The following is a 24,097-nucleotide window of genomic DNA, read 5'->3' as shown; positions in this document are numbered from 1 at the left end:
AATTTTATCTTCTGCTTTGAAATTTGTTTGCTAGACAGTCTTGGTTGGATTTGTGGTATCTAAGTTAGCCCAGTCTGAAAGCTTATTCATATTCACAAAGTATCTCAAATTATCAAGGAGAGCCAGCGTAGCCTCAGGGGGTGATGGTGCAGGCTTTGCTACTGAATTGCTGTGTAACCTTGGGCAAGTTACTTGACCTCTCTGGACTTCAGCTTCCCTAGGTAGAGTATCCCTTTCTCATTCAGTTAGAATAAATAATTAAGATCTTATATGTGAAGTGATTTCTGCTACTTAGAATAAAGTGTAGAAATTATAATTATTACCAAAGGGGCTCTGAGCCTGTGGCAAAATCATTCACTCTGGGTGAAAAGATATTCATTTTATGATACAGAACTGCATTTAAATTCAAGAAAAAATACATATGATTTTTAAATATATCTGCAAAAAGTTACTGAAAAGCTTTATAATGAAAAAGGAAAATCAAGCAAGATCACTTATCTAGACTACTCTAAGAGGATAACTGAAATCACTCTCTCCAAAGTTAACTGTGATCTCTTAATTGCCAAATCCAGTGTCCTTTTCTCAGTCCTCATCCTTCTATATCATTTGATGCCACTGACAACTTCTCTTCCTAAGTACTATGTTTTCTTGGGATGTTTGTTTTTTTTAATGGATTATCATCTATGTCCCTCATACCCTGTGAAGGTATACTCCAAGGCTCTTTCCAGGGGCCTCTTCTGCTCTCTCTCTAGACCCTTTTGGTGATCTCATCAGCATCCATGGATTCAAATATTTATATGTCTTAGATTTATACATTTATACATTTTCTCCTAAGCTACAGTCCTCTATCACCAAATGCTTCTTGACCTGAATTTCCTATAGACATCTCAAATTTAATATTTCTTCCCTCCTCTAAATTCATCTTTTAAAAAAAAACAACTTCCTTATTTCTAGGTTCAGCATAATACTTCTTGTCATCTAGATTCACACCAAATCATCCTTCATCTCTCATTTTTCCTTACCTCATATATCTAATCAGTTACCTATTCTTTTCAATAATAATCTCCACAACATTACTTGCATCCATCTTCTCTCTACTCACACAGCCTCAACTCCAATTCTAGCACCATCTCCTCTCATAGACTATACTTTTTTTTTTTAGGTTTTTGCAAGGCAAATGGGGTTAAGTGGCTTGCCCAAGGCCACACAGCTAGGTAATTATTAATTGTCTGAGTTCGCATTTGAACCCATTGACTCCAGGGCCAGTGCTTTATCCACTGCGCCACCTAGCCACCCCCAGATTATGCTTTTCTAGTTGGGCTTTCTGCCTACACTCTTTTCCCTCTCTAATCTGTCATACCCAGAGTTGCCAAAATAAGTTTCTTAAAGGCTGATTTAACCTCATCATACCTCTGCCCAAGAAGCTCTTGTAGTTTCCTGTTATATCCAGGACAAACTACAAAGTCCATTGCGTGGCATTTAGAGCCCTTAACAATCTGGATCCAGCCTTCCTTGGGGTAGTTACTGGATTGTCAGCCTTGATTATTCATACTCTTTCTCCTCTATCTCATAGCCAATCAATTGCATACACACATGTGTATGTGTGTGTGTATATATATATATATATATATATATATATATATACATATATATATGCAAGCATGTGTATATGTGCATATATTACATATGCAAACATGGGTGTATATGTGTACACACACACACACACACACACACACACACATATATATATATATATATATATATATATATATATATAATCATCTTCATCCATTTGTTCATAATTTGCCTTATGCCTGGAATGTCTTCCTTTCCATTCTTTGGTTGTTGAGTTTCTTCCCATTCTCTCTCCTCAAGTTTCTTCTTCCAGTAAATATTTCCTGTTGGAAATAACCTTCACCTTTAGACCTCATGGAGCACTTTACTTTTACACTATACCTCCCCGATATATAGATATAGAGATAGAGATAGATAGATAGATAGATAGAGAGAGAGAGAGAGAGAGAGAGATATTGTTGAGCATCATAATTATTTGTATATGTGCTAGATCTCTAGACAGTAAGCTCTCTTGAGTGCAGGAATCATGTTTCATTCAAACTTTGTATCTCCTTCAGCACTTAACATTTTTCTCTGAACAGAATAAGCACTATTCTGATTATTGAATACAATATTTGACTGATAAAAGAGAAATCACTGTTATATTCAAAAACAGGGATCAGCCTAGGTAATGTGTTTTTTTTAAGGTTAAAAATAATTTAATGTTTAATAAATGCATAATAATATAAAAAGGATATTTTTTATGACATTAAATTATAAAGATTTTGCCCAAGCAAAAAAATTCAGCCAAGATCAGAAGGAAAGCAGCAAACTGGGACAAAATTTTTAAAGAAGTTTCTCTGATATAGGCTTCATTTCACAAATATATAGCAAACTAAGTCAAATTTATAAGAATGAGAGTCATTTCACAATTGATAAATGGTTAAAGGAAATGAAGGTAGTTTTTGGATTAAGAAATAAAAGCTATCTATAGTCAAATGGAAAACATCCTCTAAATCACTATTTTTTATTTCTATTTCTATTTTTTTTAATTTATTTTTTAATCTCATTTTGTACAAATGTTTTTCTTTACATTAATAAGATATACTTGTTTACAAGTAAACAAAGTACCCCTCCCCGCATTGAATATAGATAGACTTGCTTGGGCAAAAAAGTAAAGGGGGGAGAAAAAAATTAAAATAAAAAAAAATACTAGTAATAATTGTAGGTATGGCCAGGTGGTGCAATGGACGAAGCATCAGCCCTAGAGCCACGAGCACCCGAGTCCATATCCAGCCTCATAAACCCAATAATCACCCAGCCATGTGACATGCAAGCCACCCGATCCCCACTGCCCTGCAAAAACCAAAAAGAAGGAAAAAAAAAAGACCCAAAATAAAATAAAATAGTAATAATAATAGGGGTGGCTGGGTGGCAGACAGAGCATTGGCCCTTGAGCCAGGAGCACCTGGGTCCAAATCTGGCCCCAGACACCCAATGATCACCCTGCTATGTGGCCCCAGGTAGGGCACCCAGCCCCACTTGCCCTGCACCCTCCCCCAAATAATAATAACAAAAAATGTGTTTCAGTCTTTGTTCCAACACCATCAACTCTGTCGTGAGTGGATCACATTCTTTATGATAAGTCCATCACAAAAGTTACTTCCATATTTTTCCAACATTGCCATTGCTGATCGCAACTCCCTCCTTTCTTATTTCTCCACTTCCATGTACTATATTTTCTCTCTCCTTTCACTCTGACTCTGCTGTAGGGTCGCTGAGTGGCACAGCAGGCAGATCCCTGGCCCTGGGGCCAAGAAACCCTGAGCCCCCATACCACCCCTTAGGCCCAGAATCCACCTGGCCCTATGGTCCTGGGCAGGCCATCCAATCCCAGCCCCTTGCAAGAGGTAAAAAAAGAACATGTGTTATATCTGATCACTGTCCCCCCATGGTCCATCCTCTCCTCCTTTATTTACATCCCCACCCCTTCCCCCTGCTCCCCCCTCCTTCTTACTCCAGTTGTCTATACTCCATTGAGTATATTTGCTGTTTCCTCTCCTAGCCATCTCTGATGAGAGCAAAGGTTCCCTCATTCCCCCTTGCCTCCCCCCCCTTCCATATCATTGCAATAGCTCAATGTAATAAAAAAAAATCTTATTATGTGAAATAGCTTGGACTATTCCCCCTCTCCTTTTTCTTTCTCCCATTCCATTTCCCTTTTTTTCTTATTGACTCCATTTTTACACCATATTTTATCTTCAAATTCAGCTTTCTCCTGTGCTTCAACTATAAAAGCTCCCTCTACCTGCTCTATTAACTGAGATGGTTCATATGAATATTATCAGTATCATTTTTCTATACATGCAGTTCATCCTCATTAAGTCCCTCATATTTTCCCCCTCTCCTCCAATCTCCATGCTTCACCTGAGTCCTGTATCTGAAGATCAAACCTTCTGTTCAGCTCTGGCCATTCCAAAAGGAACCTTTGAAATTCCCCTGGTTCATTGAAAGTCCATCTTTTTCCCTGGAAGAGGACACTCAGCCTTGCTGGGTAGTTCATTCTTGGCTGCATTCTAAGATCTTTTGCCTTCCGGTATATTGTATTCCAAGCCCTATGAGCTTCCAATGTAGCTGCTGCTAAGTCCTGTGTGATCCTGACTGCAGCTCCACGATATTTGAACTGTGTCCTTCTGGCTGCTTGTAATATTTTCTCTTTGACTTGGGAGTTCTGGAACTTGGCTATAATATTCCTGGGGGTTGGTTTTTTGGGATCTCTTTCTCTGGGGGATTGGTGGATTCTCTCCATTTCTATTTTGCCCTCTGTTTCTAGAACATCAGGGCAATTTTCCAGTAGTAATTCTTTGAAAATGATGTCAAGGCTCTTTTCCTGATCATGACTTTCAGGTATTCCAATAATTTTCAAATTATCTTTCCTAAGTCTGTTTTCCATATCAGTTGTTTTTTCAATGAGATATTTCACATTTTCTTCTAATTTTTCATTTTTTTGGTTTTGAAGTATTGATTCCTGATTTCTGTTAAATTCATCAATCTCCCTGAATTCTATTCTTTGTCTAAAGGATTTATTCTCCTCAGAGAGTTTTCTTATCTCTTTTTCCATCTGGCCAATTTTGCTTTTTAAAGCATTCTTCTCCTCAATAACTTTTTGAACTGTCTTATCCATTTGACCTAAGCTGGTTTTTAGCATGCTATTTTCTTCAGCATATTTTTGGATTTCCTTGACTAAGCTGCTGACTTCATTTTCATGTTTTTCCTGCATCTCCTTTCTTTTCCCAGTTTTTCTTCTAACTCCCTCATTTGATTTTCAAAGTCTTTTTTGGGTAATGTGTTTTAAGAAACATTAAAAAGTCTTCCTCTGCCACCACCACACAGCCCCAATGTATTTGTCTCACTGGTCTGGATTCTAGTATTAATGATTCATTCCTTTGGTTTAAGCTTGTCCTTTCTTCTCTGGTCTTTAACAGTAAGAAAACTGTGCTCTTATGAGGAATGGTCCAGTAATTCCCTGATAGCTTAAGAGTGAATCAATTTATCAGATTATTTTCCTTACTAACAGGAGAAATTGTAGTGATTTAAGAGTTTTCAGAACATTGTGGTGTGGTTAAAGGGGAGTAGGAAGGGAAACTAGAGAGAAAGTAACCTTTATGACTGACCCTGATTGTAACTGTAGTAAAATCTCAGTAGAGAAAAAACACATTATAGTGGAAAGACTATGGAAGTTGTGCTAGACATGGAGTTAAGTTCAGACATGACTTCTGATACTATATAACATTGACTATGTCACTTGACTTCTCTGGTCCTCAGTAACACTCCCTAGGACTTAGCTACAACATTGTTAAGTGGAGATTTAGGTCATTGGAGGAAATGTCTATATCAGGAGTTTTCCATATAATCTACAAGAGGGTATGGGAACTGTTCAACCCAAGGTATATTATTCTTCCTGAATAAGACATTCAAAGTGTTTCTTCTTCTGCAAACTTTAATGGATCTGCCTAGTCTAAGCCATGATGTTCAGCAAACCATTATCTAGACTTAGCTTGAAGAACTCTAGTGAGGAAAAATTCACTAGATGTAGCTTGGGACAGCTCTGCTGGGGAGTTTTTTTCCTTGACTTAAACCAAAAGCTGCCTTCTGCACTTTCCACTCATTATTCCTGCAGTCTCTTCCCACATTAGAGCTCACTTAAGTCAGGCACTATTCCCCATCCCTCCACCCCTTTCTCTACCTCCCCCAGTCTTCTCTCCTTCAAGCTAAAGACCTCTGTTTCCTTCATGTATCATGATTTTATGGTCCTGCCCGTTTGATCATTGTTCCTCTGGATCCCCTCCAGCTTCTAAATGGGAGAGTGTGGAGCAGATTTATGTGGCTAATGTTATATTACTACTTTTCTGTTTATAGTGTTCCATTAAATGTTTTGAAAAAAATAATGATTTTCATTCATAAGTAGTTGAAAGCTGCTGCTTCAGGAATTTCTACAAGTTTTTTACCTCAAGGGCCTATGTGCTTTAAATAACCTTTCTATTTGTGTGTGATCAACTATTTATTTTTCATTTAACTTAACTGATTTTATTTATGCAATTGTGATATATATTGTATTTGCAAGCATTATAACCACATAGCCTTAAAAAATTCTAAGATAACAGACTTAATTTTAATATGTACTCTTCTCTCCCCCATACACACATAAACCCTACCCAACAGTCTAAACTGGAAAGGAAGGTTGGTTTCATTGGTCTTGAACTAAGAAATGTTTAGGGTTTGAACCCATGCCATTATCCAGTTCCATTACTCAACTCCAGTACTCTATCCTTTCCAGAATTCGAGAGGGGAGCATGATTCTTTTGGGGGGAGGTGACTCCTAGCTAGAAAAAGGGACAGGAATAAAGCTATGATTCTGGTCTATTGCAAATGGTCAGAGCCAGCTGCCAAAGGAATACAGAGAATGGCAGGGACTGGCCTGGCTGCCTGTGATATATACAGTGAAGGGGGGAGGAGGTATTAAAAGAGCTCTTCTGATATGACTGGCCTCTCGGGGTAGATATTGCTAGATTATGCCTGTGGTATCATTAGAAAACATGACTATAAATTAGGCTGTTCTGAAGCATGGGGTGTGTAATAATTAAGTAATAAAAGTCACCACAGGGGTGAAGGAACCAGAAAACAAAAGAGCCACTATTTGTAGATGTACTGCTGGCTTCTGCTTCCAGTATAAAAAGATCATCTGGCCATGAGTGGCATTTCAAAGCTGGTGGTTGCTCTCGACTCAGGTGGCATCCTGATGAAAGCCTAGCAGCACAGAGAAAACAAAACAACTTCCCAAAGGGAGGCATACTTCCACCAAAGAGAATTCTAGCCAGAGGGGTCAGGTAGGAGAGAAGTGGTCTTCTGTTTCTCAGGACACAGTTCCTAGTCTTGGAATTCATCTATTGATCTAGATAGATCTTGCAACTTTGAATATTTAAAAATAGCTATCCTTGTTCAATCCTGTTCTCCCTAAGACTACTCTTCTCCATGCTAAACAGTCCCAGTATCATCAATTAATACTCATATTCCATGGCTTGAGGCTCTCCATCATCCTGGTTCACCTTCTCAGGACACTCTTGAACTTATCAATTTCATTCCTGAAATGTGGCACTCAGAAATGAATTCCAGTTGTGGTCTAATCTGGGGAAAGTACAGTGGTCCTTACAGCTTACTAAAATTCTCCAGTGTTTTTTTTTTTAGGTTTTTTTTGGTTTTGTTTTGCAAGGCAAATGGGGTTGTGGCTTGCCCAAGGCCACACAGCTAGGTAATTATTAAGTGTCTGAGACCGGATTTGAATCCAGGTACTCCTGACTCCAGGGCCGGTGCTTTATCCACTGAGCCATCTAGCCGCCCCTCCAGTGTTTTTTTTTTTCAGACAAATTGCTATGGACATCATTAGATGCTTCTCCTATGTAGCATTTATGAAATTGATCTTTTGAATCCAAGTGTGAAACTTAGCATTTTTTTTGCTTTATTGTTGTTGTTTAGTTCTTTCAGTCATGTCCTACTCTTTATGACCCCATTTGAGGTTTTCTTGGCAAAGACACTAGAATGGTTTGCCATTTCCTTCTCCAGCTCATTTTTCAAACAAGGTTAAGTGACTTGCTCAAGGTCACACAGTGTCTGAGGTCACATTTGAACTCAGATCTTCCCAACTCTAGGCTTGGTACCATCTCCTTTTCGATTTTGTTGCCTCAATATTTGTCCTCACATTTTATCTTACTAGATTTGTCCCAACATTCTAACCTTTCTAATCTTTACTCAGAGAAATAGAAGAGTCTGAGAGAATTCACCATCAGAAGAAAGGGATAGAATTTGGGGGGCAGGGAGGAGATAGAGATTAGAAAAGGGCTAACCACCAAATGGTTTTCTTCAATAGTATATTTTAAAGATGAGATCAGTTTCCCAGATCTTTCTGAGAAATTATCCACCTGTCATTGGCAGCTTAAAGATACACAGAAGGAGAAGGGGATTCTTCATGTTTGAAAAGTAACTTTCTGTGGGTTGTGATGAAGCGGGAGGAGGACCCGCTCATAAAGTCTGGCTTAGATATCTATGATTTAAACTTGTTACCCTAGCACCTGAACAAAAGAGCATATAAGAGAGAGATTTTTTTTATTGCTCACTGCTCCACACCTGATATTTTGCCCTGAGATTGAAGTAGCTTGTATCTGAAAGCCTGGACCCATGATATCAGACTAGTGGATGGAGTTAGTAGAAATCAAGCCACTAGGAGACAGAGATATTTTAAATGGTGTAACTAGGTGGAAGACTGGGCAGAGGAGTTTAATAGTTTACTTCTATTGCTCTTTTCTTCAAATTGGGTGGACTGCTATACAGGTCACTGGCTAAATTTCTGAAGATTTACTTTCATCTGATCTTGTGCTTCCCTATCTGTCTATATTTTGGTATATTTGTAAAGTGTTTTATGATTATTTGATGAAATTTTACATAGACTATGTCCTGTGACTTTGTGAAACAGACAGGGTAAAAATTATTACCCCTATTTTGCAGGTAAAGAACCTGATAATAGAGCAAATTTAAATGATTTATCTAGAGTTCCATGTCTAGTTCAGAGTAGAATTGAAAGTAGAACTCAGGTCCCTTAAGCCCTATTTGAATGTCTTTTCTATGCTACCATTCTGTCCTTTTCAAAAGAAGTATTTTTTGCCTATTTACTATCTAGTACAACTTGGAGTAGGGTTTCAATAAATTTCCAATTTTATCAGGGCAAAACTAATCATCTTTCCTCCTGTTTCTCTGCCATTAAGAATTCACTTTGTTGGCAGGCAAAATGGTGCAATGAAAGGAACACTACTTCTGGAATCAGAGTACCTGAGTTTAAATCTAGTGTCTGGGGTTTACTATGCGAACATGGCCAAGTTTCTTTATCACCAAAATGAGGGAGGTTAAACTAGATGGCCCCTGCCATGCCTTCTAGATCTTGTTCATCATTTTATGAATTGCTGGTCACCAAGAGAGATCATCTATAGTCTCCATGATATGGCCATTCACTTCAGGGGCTTATTCAGGTAGCTTGGATAACCAGTGTTAAATGACTCTGAACCAAAGTCATTTGGGAAGTTGATTGGCCTTATTATAATGTCTATTTTCTTTCCTACTTCAAAGGCACATTAACAATAACAAGTAGCTGACTCTTCTGCTCTTTTGGTGGCATTCAAGCATCCCTCACTAAGCAGAAATTAGGAATCTCATGGAAGGAGGGGGTTGGCATTTGGAATCCAATTTTCCCATGATTCACAAAGTTCCAAATGGAGAATTTTATAGCAATAGGGAAGGAGATCCTGGTGGTGAATATGACCAGCATTTAGTAGCTTCCCTCAAAAAGTTTGCAAACAGATTTCCCTGCCTGTGTTGTTCCCTAATTCCTAGGAATTTATAAGAAAATGATTGGCTAACATGCTCTTAAATTGAAGTGGGAGTGAAAAGATCCAGCCAGTGGCTTTGCTTTTTCCTAAAAAACCATGTCTGGGCTCTCTTTGTTTCAGGCCTTCCACACCCTTCTTTGATCTGATGCAGCACAAGTACCAGCAGCTATGGATAGAAGAACAAAAAGCAGCCCAAAAGGCTATTAAAAAGGAGAAAAAAAAACAAGGTAAAGCTAGAAATCACCTTAAACTACAAACTTTTGGCTGGGGGAGTTGTGCTGCCATATATTGTCATCATTATTATTTTTCATCCCAGCCTGTCTTTCCAGAGAAAGCAAGATTTGAATCCAAGCCCTTATGATACTTGCTTTTATTGGGGAAAGGGTCAAGTTCTTTGTTCCTTTACTGACTAGAACCAAAGACTCCAAAATAACTTCTCTTGTCATGTTTTAATAGGACCACATCTACTTCCAAGTCCTGCTTTATGTATTATTATTATATAATTTATATTATAAATATTTCTGAGTACCTTACCTTTGCCTTCCCTTCTCAATTGTAAGATCTGGGTCTTTTTTATTTTTGTATTCCCCAGTTTCTACACTGTGCTAAAATATAATATTAATTGATGTTGGAAATGATCAGTCAAATAAGCCTGTACCTCTTGAAAATAATTTTTAAGAGTTCTAATTTTTAAAATAAGTTTCTCTTTATAACTAACAAGCAATTTTTAAGTGTCTATTATGTGCCTAATACTGTCCTAGGAGCTAGGTAAAGAAACTTAAAGAATGTAACAATTCCTACTCTTAAGGAGAGTATAGTTTCCCAATTATATGTAAACACAATTTTCAGCATTCAGTTTTGTTTGTTTGGTTTTTTTTTTTTTAGGTTTTTTCAAGGCAAATGGGGTTAAGTGGCTTGCCCAAGGCCACACAGCTAGGTAATTAGTAAATGTCTGAGGTCAGATTTGAACTCAGGTACTCCTGACTCCAAGGCCAGTGCTCTATCCACTGAGCCACCTAGCTGCCTCAGCATTCATTTTTATAAGATTTTTGAGTTCCAAAATTTTTCCCTTCTTCCTTTCCCTCATTTGTCCTCAAGACACTAAGCAATCTGATCTAGATCATACATGTGCAATTATGTCAAACATATTTACAGATTAGTCATGTTATGAAAGAAGAAACAGAACAAAAGAAAAAACTACCCCAAAAAACCAAAGTGAAAATAGTATCCTTCAATTTACATTCATACTTCACCAATTCTTTCTTTGGATGGTGGATGGCATTTTCCATCATGAATCTTTTGAAACTATCTTGGATCATTGTATTGCTGAAAAGAGCTGAGTCAATCATAATTGATCATTACACAATGATGCTGTTGCTGTATGTACAATGTTCAAGGAGCTAATATTTTATCACACTCATAGACACTGAAAAGTCTTCTTGCCATCAAAGATAGACCAATGGTCAAAGAATAAAACCATTTAACCTGAGCTAGAGTAGAGACTTCATTCAGCCCTGATGAAGCTTAAAGACAAGTGACAAATAAGACAAATTCACAAACAATCATGATATAAATTATAGTACAATTGATGCCTCAAAAAGGTACAACTGAAATATGTAAGAGATTCAAGGAAGGAGAGAATTTCAGTTCAATTTAAAAAGAATTTATTGTGTGTTTCATGCTGGGATATGATAACAAAACAAAACATTTCTGCCCTGGAAGGGCTTGCATACTAGGTAGAACTTTTTTCCCCATAGAATTGTGGATACTCAAGGTTGGGAGAGACCTTGGAATTTGTCTAATCCAATTTACTAACTAAAAATGAATTCTTCCCATATCATCCTCAACAAATGGCCATAGTCACCTCCAGTTAAACATGTCAAGAGGCATAGTTTCCCTACCTCCTGAAAGTCATTTTAAAGAGTTTTGATTTAAAAAAAACAAAGTCCTCTTTCCATCTAGCTGATATCTATCCATGCATTATTTTTGTCTATAAATACTATTTTCTGCCCTTAGGGGCCAGGCAGAATATGCTTCATCCTTCCTCCATATGAAAACTCTTTAAACAATTGAAGACAAATTGTTTAGACATTTTAGTCATATCAGATTACATGACTTCATGACTCCAATTGGAATTTTCTTGGCAAAGATACTAGAGTGGTTCACCATTTCCTCTTCCAGCTTATTTTTCAGATAAGGAATCCAAGGCAAACAGGATTAAGTGACCAAGGTCATCTAATATATGAGACTAGATTTGAACTCACAAAAGTGATTCTTCCCCAAGTCCTCTCTTCTCCAGGCTAAATATCAATAATTCTCCATATGACATGGAAATCTTCTTACCATTCCAAGTCTAATAGGAAAGATTGAGTTAGCACTTGGTTCACAAGAATCTCTGCAATTTATAATTGAGAAGGACCTCAGAGACTCCCACTTGAATATGAATCCTTTCTATTGCATATACAATGTTGTCATCCACATTAATGTGGTCATCCAACCTTTACTTGAAGACTTTTGGACTTTTATGTACTTAAATTTTTCTCTTCAACTCAATGGATAAGACAAGCATGAAAGTTCCATTTATGCTTCTTAAGTACAGGATGGAATCCATCTCCATTAGAGGTAATCTATGCCATTTTTGGATGACTCTAATTGTTAGGAAATAGTTCCCAACATCATAATTGAATTACTCTTTCTGCAACTTCCACACATTATTCCTTTTGCCTCCCGAAGCAGTCAAACAAGTCTAATCCGTGTTCCACAAGTTAGTCTTTTGTATATTTGAAGAGAGCTATTGTGTCCTTTGCATCTTATCTCCCTAAACTTTCTTTTCTCCAGTCTAAATATCCTTGGTTTCATCAACTGATTCTTACAATGCCATGATCTTAAGACCCTTCAACATCCTAATTGCCCTCCTCTGGATACTCTTTACCTTTTCAATATCATTCTGAAATGTAGTACCCAGAAATTCCAAGCAGAGCAAAGCATAATGGGACTAGTGGTATAGTGACTAAATCCTGGACACTATCTCTTTTCAACTGAAAATTATTTGTACTAAGAAAGAGATGAGAGTACCAATCTGAAAATATACATAACTAGCTTGAAAAGCACAATTCTAGGTTCATTCTGTTTTATACTACTCTTTTCCACTCTAGCTTTTTCCACTATTAGCTACTAAATCATTTTTCTTCTTTAAAAATAGTCTTATTGCAATAAAGTAACTTACACCATATACCATATATTACAAGGCTACACTTGGATTCACAGTACTATTGAAATCTTCTGTAGTATGCACTAGATTTGAGTTCTGCTTCTGACTTTACTATTTATTTGCTGTGTAACTATAAATGAATCATTTCATTACTCTAATCTTTGGTATCTTCATCTATAAAAGATGCTATTTGGAATGCATTTATGAATTGTGACCTAAAAGAATCTAAAGCTCAAGAGTAATATGAGAGGTAGAAAGCTAATATTTCTTCCATAAACCTAACATGATTTCTTTGTATTTGGACATTAGTCAGGTAGCACCATATGTACAATTTATTTCAGTAAATCTTAACATATGTTCTTCTATATGTACTGATTTCAGCACCCATTTTGTATTATTGTGATTAATATAAATTCCAGTACCTTTACTATACTTACAAATCCCAAAACCCACCATAAGAAAACCATGTTGAAAATAATCCAGTTATTATATCAGGAATCTTAAAAGTGTTCTGTGTATTTATTGTTTTATAGTATAATGCCCTACATACATCACATACATCATCATAACTGCCAATTCAGCTGTGCAAAATAGTATTTTTTAGTGCTTAAGTATAAATGGGAGGAATTATTTTTTAAAATAAAATCAATATGTAAATATAAATTTATGATTTACCAAATATTATTTAAACTAAATGGTTTAAGTTAATCTGCTTCCTTGTACCTATGGCAACTGTTATTTCTCCCAAACCAATAGAATCAACATAGTAAACCATCAGTTCTGTTGTATGAATACCGGATTAAAATAAATGAGTGTCTTTTCCTAAGAGCTTTTTCCTGGTTCCTCTGCAAACATGATATAGCTTGGATAAAAAGACGTCAGGAATTTCTTGAAGGTCCATGGTCAATACACTAAGTTTGTTTAAGTATTCTACGTGGTCTATATTCATTATTTCCATTTTTATTTAGGATATATTTAAATTACTCTCCTCAATTCATTGTACAGGATAAGCATGAAAGTGCCATTTATGCTTCTTAAGAACACTGGACCAAGTACCCTTGAAGATAGCTTTTGCCCACCCCCTGCCTTTAGCAATCTTCTTCTGGCAGTTAGTTGTCCCAATGTGTTTGATATTAGCTCCTTTGTGCCTGCCAGACTGCATCATTATTTCCTCCTTTACTGTATCAAAGAGATAGGAGACCAGAGCAATTACTATTTGTACAGTCATCAACTAGCTACAATATGAATGTTCATAGGATCCAGGAGTATACCTTTTGCTATATCACAGGTTCCTAAGTAGGCTTCTCTAAAGATAATATCTTGCATTGAGACTCGATTTTGCTAAGTTTTTTTTGGAGTCATGTCTGACCCTTTGTGACCCCATTTGGGGTTTTTCTTGGGTACTGGAGTGGATTGCCCTTTCCTTCACCAGGCTATTTATAAATGAGGAAACCAAAGAAAACAGGCTTAAATGATTTGCTGGGGGTCATACAGCTATGTCTGAGGCTGTATTTGAACTGTCTAGGAGTTTATCCACTTTGCCACCTAAGTGTCGTGAAACCTTGATACAAACCACAAATTCCGTCATTGTTGATGATTTTCACAAGGCAGCTCCCAGGCTTTTGAATTTTCTCTCAGTGCCAGATTCTCCAACATCACCTGATGCTGAGCATGCCTCTTACAGAATCCAAGGGGGAAACAAAACAGAGAGAAGTGACTCCTGGCTATATCATCAAAGGCAAGATTATCAACAAAATACTTCCAAGACTATGTGTGCTTGTCCATTCCTCTAAGAGTCATCTATTTACTTATCCTTAAAGGCAAAGTTAAGAGTCTAGATAGGCTCTTATTTTTCCTATTACTTTGCCAGATGGAAAACACTCCATGTTTCTTTGAAATTTGGACTATACAATTCAATTATGACTTTACTGCTTATTAGAAGCAATTTGTTAATTTGCATGCTGTACTACAGTAGTGGTTTGGCTCTTTTGATGGGAGCCACCATGGTCCTGGAAATAATAGCAGTAACTGAAGCAATGTCACCAGTCAGGAAGTTCTTGGTGAAGGAAATGACTTGTTCTGTCATGGTTTCAAAGGAGGAAGATGATGGACTTTGTAGGTAGAGCTGGTATGAGAGGACTAAAAACTATAGAATACATTGCTGTCTGCACAATCTTTTACTATAGCTCAAATTAAAAGGCCACTATGCCTCTCTTAACACAACCTAAGATGTGACTTTACAACCCACTAAAATCTCTAGCATTTGTTCCAGACAAACTACTATGTTTGTAATTGTAAATTCCTTCCCCATCTTGCATTTGTGAAGTTGATCTCTTGAACTCAAGTGTAAGACTTAACATTATCCCTATATTATTTGATTTGTTCCCTCATTCTTGACTGTCAAGATAATTTATTTGAATCCTGATTTTATCCTGTTTATTAGTTATCCTTTTTCTAGCACTGTTTTCTTAAAATTTGATTAAACATGTCATCTATGTCTTTATCCAAAGTCACTAATAAAAATATAAAGCAACATAAGGCCAACCACTCTTCCCTGGAATAAAGGAGTACTCTTTGAAACCTTCCAGTCAACTGATTCTGAATCCACCTAATGGTATGATTATGTAACCCAGGTTTTTTTCCATCTTATCCACAAGAATATGAGAGACTGCAAAAATCTTTTGCTAAATCAAAGTAAATAAAATAGGCAACATTTCCTTGATAGATCACTCCAATAATCCTATCAAAAAAGGAAATGAGATTAGCTAAGCACAACATGATCTTTTCTTCATGATACAAACTGGTCCTCTATATTCATTGCTTCTTTTTTCTGGTTGTCCATTAATTGTCCTTTTAATACTTTGTTTTAGAATAACATGCTACTGGGAATCAAAGAACTCTGGCCTAATGTTTGAAAATGATGCTGTCCGTGACCCCTACATTAAAAAAAATGAGAACATGTACTTTTTTTTTCCAATTTTGAGGCATTTCTCTTAATTGCCCTGTTCAATCAAAGATCACTGACAGTGATCTTCCATGTTTCTTAGTACCCTAGAATGGAGTTTGTCTGGGCCTAGTAAATTCACCAAGGGCATCTAGGGGTTTTCTTACTTACTATTTTACTTTTAAACTTTTTTTTTTTGTTCTGCCCTTTCCAATCCACATAACTCTCCTTGGCAGAAAAAATAAACAACCGAACAACCAATTGCAGTTTCTTTTCATTGTCTGTTTTCATTCATCCCATGATTCTCAAGCTTTAGCACTCTTCCTTCTTAGAAACTTTCCCTTTCCCCAAAAGAACTTTAAAATATATTTTTGTTGTCCTTTGTTTTCCTTGCTAGGCACAACTCATTCTGAGCTTTTGTGCACCTTGTCCTATTCTTACAGGATTGTTCTATATTAATTCCATTTTGTTTTTGTTATTAGTCATTTTTCAGTCATGTCCAGCTCTTCACAACCCAATTTGGGTATGCTTTGACAAAAGTACTAAAGTAATTTGCATTTCCTTCTCCAATTCATTTTAAAGATGGGGAAACTGAGACAAGTAAGGTTAAATGAGTTTGCCAGATTCACAAAGTTAGTAAGTGTCTGAGGTCACATTTGCACACAGGTCTTCCTGACTTTAGGCCTGGCTCTCTGTCTACTGTGCCACCTAGTTGCCCTATTTTTTTTGAATGTCCTTTTAAAATCCAAGTTGGCCAGTGAATTTCCTGTAGTTCCATATAAATCTCTTTAAATAACTTCTTTCTCTTTCCTTCTCCTTGTAATTGTTTTTATTTGGGTCTTCAGAATTTCAAACCTGAGAGCTTTTATTATTTGCTGAGTAGACTCCCTCCATAGCATTTTGTCATATTATTACACATTTCTTTAGTTTACCTTTCTTGTAACCTATTTTGAGCATTTATTCAAAGCCATTAGTTTTATTGTTGACTCATATCTTGGATTTTTGTCTCTTGTGACTTTCTGAGCATCTTTACTGCTATTTTTTCTTTTTTTCTTCCTATATTATAGCTACACACTTTGACATGATAACTATACAGATAATTTTCTTCCTGTTCTTTCTATTCTAGTTTAAAACTCTTGATTAGATTTGTAATACTCTAGTCAAATACATGATTATCAGCTCTTTCTTGTTAAGTACATTCCATCTCTGACCAAGAGACTATGATTCCTATATTTTAAATTGCTATCTAGAAATCCAAATTCTTTTCTCAGACATCATCTTCTTAATCACCTAGACACTTCCCACATCTGCCTTTCCCTTCTGAAGTAATGATGAAAACACCATCTGTACCAGCTACCAGATTTCTCAGTTTCTTTTGTTGGATCTCCATGCAGGTCAAACTTTCTGAAGATAGGTATCCCTGAGGACTCTGTCTTGAACCCTTTCCTCTTTTTCCTCTATATGATTTCTCATGGTTTCAATTATCATCTCTATGCCAATGGTTCTCAGATCTTACCTCTCTTCAGACCTCCAGACTTGCATTTTCAAGTTCCTATTAGACATCTCAAATTGAATGTCCTGTAGATATCTTAAACTCAATATGTCTAAAATGGAACTCATTGTATTTCCCCCAGACCTTCTTTAACTCTGAACTTCTATGTTACACCATCCTTTTAGTTATCCAGGCTCACAGTCTAGGTGTCATCCTTGATTCCTTACTCTTTCTCAACCCTATATCCAAATCCATTGCCAAGTTCAGTCAATTTTATCATCATGGCATCTCTTGTATATGTACTCTTCTCTCTGACTTTGCCACACTCTGGTGCAGACCTCTCATCATTTCATCCCTGAACTATTGCAATAGCCTGATGACTGGTCTTCATATCTCTCCATTTTATCTTCATTCCAGCTCATCCTTCACTCAATTGTCAAATTAATATTCCTAATACTCAGATCTGATCATGTCACCCTCCATCCTTTTTCAATAAACTCTAGTGACTCCCATATAGTAGGTGCTTGATAAATGTCTATTGACTGCCTGACCCATAGAAATTTATAATTTCCTTCTATTTAAAAGCAATATTCTGAGAAGGGATCCATAGACTTCACCAGACTAAGCATGATCTTTAGTTTTTTGTTGTTGCCACTAGCTAAAGTATCTTGCGTATGTAAATAGCATTTTTCTTTAAAATTTCTGCAGTTCACATCTTTCAGTAATTCAAACTGACCTTTCCATTTAGTTCAAAGTATTAACAATGATCCTCACATTTCTCTTTGTAACCCACGCTTAGAAGTGGTATACTTATGCTCCTCAGTGAAACTCCTAAATTATACCCCTCTTTACATATGAACCAAGTTAAATATGGAGGAACTTCTATTAACATCAGTATAGCTCAGTTTTGCTTCTACTCAGAACTAAGTCATGGGAACATTTAAATTTGGTTCATGTTTAACTTTCTTCTAGTTGACATTCAATACTTACACAACAATATACTCCCCAAAACACATGAACATAAAGCATATTTATTCAAAACTAATTTTTGTTCTGACCTGTAATCTCTTTGGAAATTCCCTCTATCAAGGCAAGCCTGCAAAGTTCTGTAACTTAATATCTTAGAGAGTTTTTGTGGCATCTCTGAGAGGATAAGTGATTTGCTCAGGATCATACAGTCAGTTTATATCAGAGATAGTATATGAACCTGGTTAGGTCTTACTACTTTGAGGCTAATTCTCTATCCATTATGCCATACTGATTCTCATTTAAAAAAAATGTGATGAAAAGAAACTGGGCTCATACCCAAGTCCCATAATCAAAGGAAGAGTGCCAGTTCTTTCAACTTCATATAAATAAAATTCATAGTACCTATAAGGGAAGTCCCAGAAGTCTGAGGACAGTTGGGAATTTAGGGAAGATTGCATCTGCAGTCTGTCACTCACTTTCTTCTTATTCTGGCACTATCACCACCACCCCCAAGCACACAATCTGCATCCCATCTCTTCCATCTCCTGGTTCTTGCAGGTCTTTAAATGGCACCATCAGATCAAGACAGCTTATGAAATAAGTACCTTGCTTATCCCAGGAATCCTGGGTACTTGCCCAACAGTCCTTGCCTCTTCTTCCTTACCAGCATCACTACAATGATTACCTTCTTTCCTTCAAGTACTTTCTACCAATCAATTACTGTACTTTGGACCAAAAAAGCATTTTGGGAAAGAAAATCCTTCTATCTGTCAGTGACCTATTTCTAATATTCATACAGTTTTTTTTTTCACTGATGTTCTAACCATATCCCTTTTCTCTCTGAAGTTCTCTGAATGAGGTAACAACAAATTCATCAGTTGGCAAGCCTCAAACCTCAAAAATAACCAACTCACCTGGACAGAAGACCATTTCCCCCTAGTGGACATATTGACCAGCATGACAATAAGTCTACTGTTTCTGCTTTTTGACTTTTTCTAATGCTAGCCTTCAGAAGTCTAAAAACTAGTCCATTAAAGAATAGAATACCAGAATATAATTTTATAACAGCCTAATTTTATAACAGCCAGTGACTAGTTAATTAGCTACTGAGTCTAGGAAGAGTTGAGTTAATGTGGTAATGACTAATTTCAATAGAATGATTGGCATTACAAACTATGTTTTATAGTTCAAATACAAAAGCCCACTTGCTATTTTTTCTTAAACTAGCAGTTATGTTATGGCTATTGGTACTGGTGTAATAGAAATCCATGGATACCTACTCAGGATTGATTTCATAGTCTCTCACTGAGATAGCCTCCCACCACACTTCTCTTAGTTTTACAGTGTAAGTATCTAAATAGGAAAAGTGTCTGAATATGAGGTGGGGGAGGGGGGCCAACAATACAGTTCCTGTGCCTTTTCCAGGTGTAAAATAAAAAAAATGGAATTAATGATTTCTAACATTGAATATTCTATATATGTATTATTGTGGCATCATAAATTGCAGCAGCTAATGATGAAGTGAATAGAGCACTGGTCCTAGAATCACAAAGATCTACATTCAGATCCAACAACAGATACTAGCTTTGTCATCCTTGGCAATTCAGTTACAAACATTTTGTTTCAGTTTTCTCTGCTGTCAAATGAGAGCACATGAGGATAATAATGAACACATACCTCACTGAGTTGTTGTGAGGATCAAATGAGATAATATTTGTAAAGGATCTGGCACACCATAGACACTTACTAAATTTTTTTTAACCTTTCCTTGCCCATTCATACCATCTGACTTCAGTCTAGAATGATACAACTCAATAAGTATATGTATAATACTATAATCTAGGAATGCCACAATAGTCAGCCAGAACATTGTTTCAATGCTTCCTTCTTATTCTGAATTTAACAAATAATCAAATAAGAAAAATGATGTTTCTATATTCAAAGTAAAACAGAAAAAAGAGGATTCTGTGTGAAAATGTGAATCTCTACTATGTACGAGGGAATGATAGAAGTGGTGAATACTTTGGGCAAAGTGATGAAATAGTCACTCCCCCCCCCCCCCCACTGAACTAGATTAAAGTCACCAAGAAGGACCTTTAAGCAGAGATTGTTAGATTTAAATAAGGAATTTAATACAATTTCAGTTGAATGGAGGAGAAGACATTAGTTCAGACTGTTAAACTCATTCCTGGCTAAAGTTATACAATTATAATCTTAAAACCATAGAGGAACATCTAACCATTATTTACTAGACATCTGTAGACAGATTCATGGGAATGATGCATCACTTCCCTAAACAGATGATAGTGATAAAGACCGGAAGGGTGTATTCCAAACAGAAAGAGGAATATGACCTAATTTCAAAATGGATTTGGACTGAGAGAAATTTTGTTCACATCTCAGACTTGTTACCACCTATATAAGATTAGTAGGATTTTAGGATCTTAGATCTAGGATGGAAAGGTATCTTAAAGTCAATTGAATACAATCCTTTCACTTTACAGATGAGGAAATTGAGACTCAGAGAGGTTAAATGGCTTGTCCACTTAGAGGCATAATGTATAGATCACTGGGCCTGAACTTGAGTTCAAATCTGGTCTCTAACACTGACTAGCCCTTGGACCTTGGGCAAAAACTTACCCTCTTTCTGCCTCAGTTTCCTTAACTGTAAAATGGGGATAGTGCTTATCTCTCAAGGTTGTTGTGAGGGTCAAATGAAATGCTTTTTGTAAAGTACTTTAGAATAATGCCCAGCACATAGTAAGTACTTAATTTTTTTCCTCCCTCCCTTGTTCTCTTTCTCCCTCCCTCCCTTTCCTTTCCTTCCCTCTTCCCTCTCCCTCTTCCCCTCCCTCCTTCCCTTCCCTTCCTTTCTCTCCCCTCCCCTCCCCTGCCCTCCCTTCCCTTCCCTTCTTTTCTTTTTTTCTCCCTTCTGTGTCCAAAATCATGTACCTTGAAGTATTTGATCACAGGGTTTCCAGACTTTAATCACATTTCCTTTCTTGAATTTGAATTTTACAATGAGAGGAAAGTTTGAAATCTAACATCCTTTTCAGCCTTAATATCAACCAGTATTTATTAAATTAGAGTGCTATATGCCTATAACCTTAGAAATGACTTGAACAGAAACAGAAGCATATGAAACTTAAGGAACTTATAATCTTTTGAGAAATGAAAGACTTATCCATATGAAACAATTATAAAATAACATAAAAGAGTGTTACCACCACCATTCATGGTAAATGGGAGGAGCAGTGGTTAGAGCACAGATCAAAGAAGTCAAGAAGACTAAAGTTCAAATTTGGTCTCAGACACTTACTAGCTATGTGACCCTGGGCAAGTCACTAAACCCTGTTTGTCTCAGTTTCCTCATCTGTAAAATGAGCCGGAGAAGGAAATGGCAAAGATACTTACAAAATGACTAACATGACTAAATATGTTATTAATCATTAGTAGAATTTTAGGATCGTAGACTAAAATGATTAAATAACAGCAACCCCATGCTAAGTTGATCCTTATAATAACCTGATGGGTAGGTGTCATTATAACCTTCATTTTCCTTATAAGGAAACTGAGGCAAGCAAAGATTAGATGACTTGCCTAGAGTCACACAGCTAGCAAGTGTCTGAGGACAAATTTGTACCCAGACCTTCTTGACTCCAGACCCAATGCTACCTAGCTGCCACTAGGGACCTCTAATAACATACAAATCTAAATGGATGATCTCTCCCTGCTCTTCTGAGGAATTTAGTGTCCTTCATTCTCCCTTAACCTCTTATCCAAATCTTTTCTTAAACATATTTTCTGAAACTCATTGATGATAAAATTTCCACTGACTGATTCACTGTCCAAAATCTGATACCCTAGGTTGCCCATTATCCCAAGTTTATCTACTCCCTTCCTCCAACTAAAATTTCCATTCTCTCAGAGTGGGTGTTAAGAGGAAAATAATCTGTCTACTTGATTAAAATAATTCACATTAAAGTATGAATGATTAATAAGCTCAAACAATTCCAGATAATAATTGCATTTTAAAAGAAGAACTTGTTAACCCAATGAATATCTAATGGATAGAATATATCATTTGAACACAGGGGACTTCCCTAGCTACCATCCCCCTGTGCTCTGCCTTCATTTTCCTATCCTCAAACCAAGTAAACAAATATCCCTTTGGAACTCTACTTTTCAAATATTGTTTACTTTATATTAATATGTAAGTGACTAATAAAAGTTTTCTTTCTAATAGAGAGTACTTCATCTTAGATCAAATCAGAGAAGTTCAAGTGATATAGTTTTAGATATAAGGTAGGCTATTCTTTTGGGCATGGGACCTTTCTTGGCATCCTGGGCACATGGATAGCTGCCTGCTTTGCTAGGGTCATTCCCAAAGTAGCAATTTCTGTCCTCTCTTTCCAGAGGAAGGATCCAGTAAGAACATGCTACCTATTAAAATCTGATGCTAATCTGATAAAAAAAACAACCATGGAATTATGCACAAAACATTCCTTAGATTAAGGATCAATCTGTTTTGTAATGCTATAATAATAATAATAATAATAATGATAATAATAATAATAATAATAATCCCTATTCTTGTTTGAATGGTTATTATTTTTTCAAATTGCCTAAATTCCATCTGAACTTCAAAATAACCCTATGATTTAGGCAGTGCAACTAAAGGAAACTGATTTTTAGAAAAGTGAAGTAACTCAGTGATTTAGTGACCACAACTCTGGTCTCTGGGTTCTCAGACCACACCCATTGCCATTACATCTGACTCAACATTTCTTTCCATTTTACTTTTTCCTAGGTCACCCTTGGGAGGTTTTATGAGACAAGGACCTGTCAGCTGAGGAAGTATAAACCGCCAGGGAAACTGGATCCTCTTTGGCATATGCCCCACTTTCAAAAGGTCAGTAGGAGGTAGAGTAACTAGAAAGATTTGTCTGGAACAAAAAGAAAGTGTGATCATGACTGTGTTCTAGCCCTCCAAGTCTAGGAAACTGGAGCAGAGAAAGATATCATAGCAATGAGTGCCTGGGAGTGGCAGCTACTTAGATGGAACAGAGAAGACCACAAGGCAAGGTACAAGGATTGGGTTTGATGTGGGGAGGAAGCATGCCCACCCTGATGTTGGTACTCTGAGGAAAAGCCCCATTCACTCCATGCTAGTTATGGCTCCAGTATGTTTCCTCTTTTGGCCAGGCTCAGTCTGGGCAAAATGCCACTTGCCATTTCTTGTCTTATCCATTCCTAGTTGTAATTTTCACTGAGTTACAAACAATTGCCTTACGGCAACAAAAAACCAGAATTCATTAAGTGTCCACTGTGTGATGAACACTGCTCCTTCACTGCAAATACAGCCTACTCAATGTTGGAAAGGGATAGGTCTGTACAAGGAGGCTCTGCTATTCCACCTCTTGGGGAAACCTCCGGACAGTGATGGGTTCATTTGAGTCGAGAGGCTTTTTTGCCTTGTGCTGGAGCTGTTTCCGGAAAGCTCACACATTTACTGATGCTCTAAAGAGCCTTCCTGACAGTGTCTCAATGGAGATGGGAACCCATGTTCACCAGATTTTGATTCGAGTTCACAAAACTCACATAAATTGGTCCAGATAAGTATCACAGTTAAGATTTCATGCTCAGGTAATGGTTCTTTATATTAAACTCAACTTCTTGCTCTCTTGTGGGAGTATACACATCCTAGTCAATTGCTGGTGGGAAGTTAAATATCAGGAAAAATAAGGTATCAGTTAAGAGATGGAGGTACTATATAGAGGAAGGGAAAATGCAACAACCCAGAGGTATCAGGCAGTGGCTCTATGTGTTGCCAAAGTTCCAGTGCTTGGGAAATGGGAGGCAGCAGAAATCTTTCCTAGTCTTCATGGGGGGCTGAGAATGGGGGGGGGGGGGTTCTGTTAAACTAAACTGCAATTTAAGCAATGAAGAGGGATGGTGGCTTCCTGAAGCTAATGCACTTGAACAAGATGCAG

At 36.9% G+C, this 24,097-nt stretch overlaps 1 protein-coding gene across 1 annotated transcript in view; it reads left to right on the top strand.

The window, feature by feature from the left end:
• The window catches only part of CFAP77 (cilia and flagella associated protein 77), a 193,971-nt gene that overhangs the window by 123,508 nt on the left and 46,366 nt on the right, over nt 1-24,097 (top strand). The window contains exons 4-5 of the mRNA XM_074210842.1: nt 9,609-9,720; nt 22,915-23,016. Coding sequence (XP_074066943.1) covers nt 9,609-9,720; nt 22,915-23,016 — 214 coding nt within the window. The remainder of the gene's footprint in view (nt 1-9,608; nt 9,721-22,914; nt 23,017-24,097) is intronic.

The sequence above is a fragment of the Macrotis lagotis genome, chromosome 1 (genome assembly GCF_037893015.1).
Source record: "Macrotis lagotis isolate mMagLag1 chromosome 1, bilby.v1.9.chrom.fasta, whole genome shotgun sequence".
NCBI lineage: Eukaryota > Metazoa > Chordata > Mammalia > Peramelemorphia > Peramelidae > Macrotis > Macrotis lagotis.
Note: the sequence above shows the minus strand (reverse complement) of the source record. Positions and strands in the feature narration are given on the sequence as shown.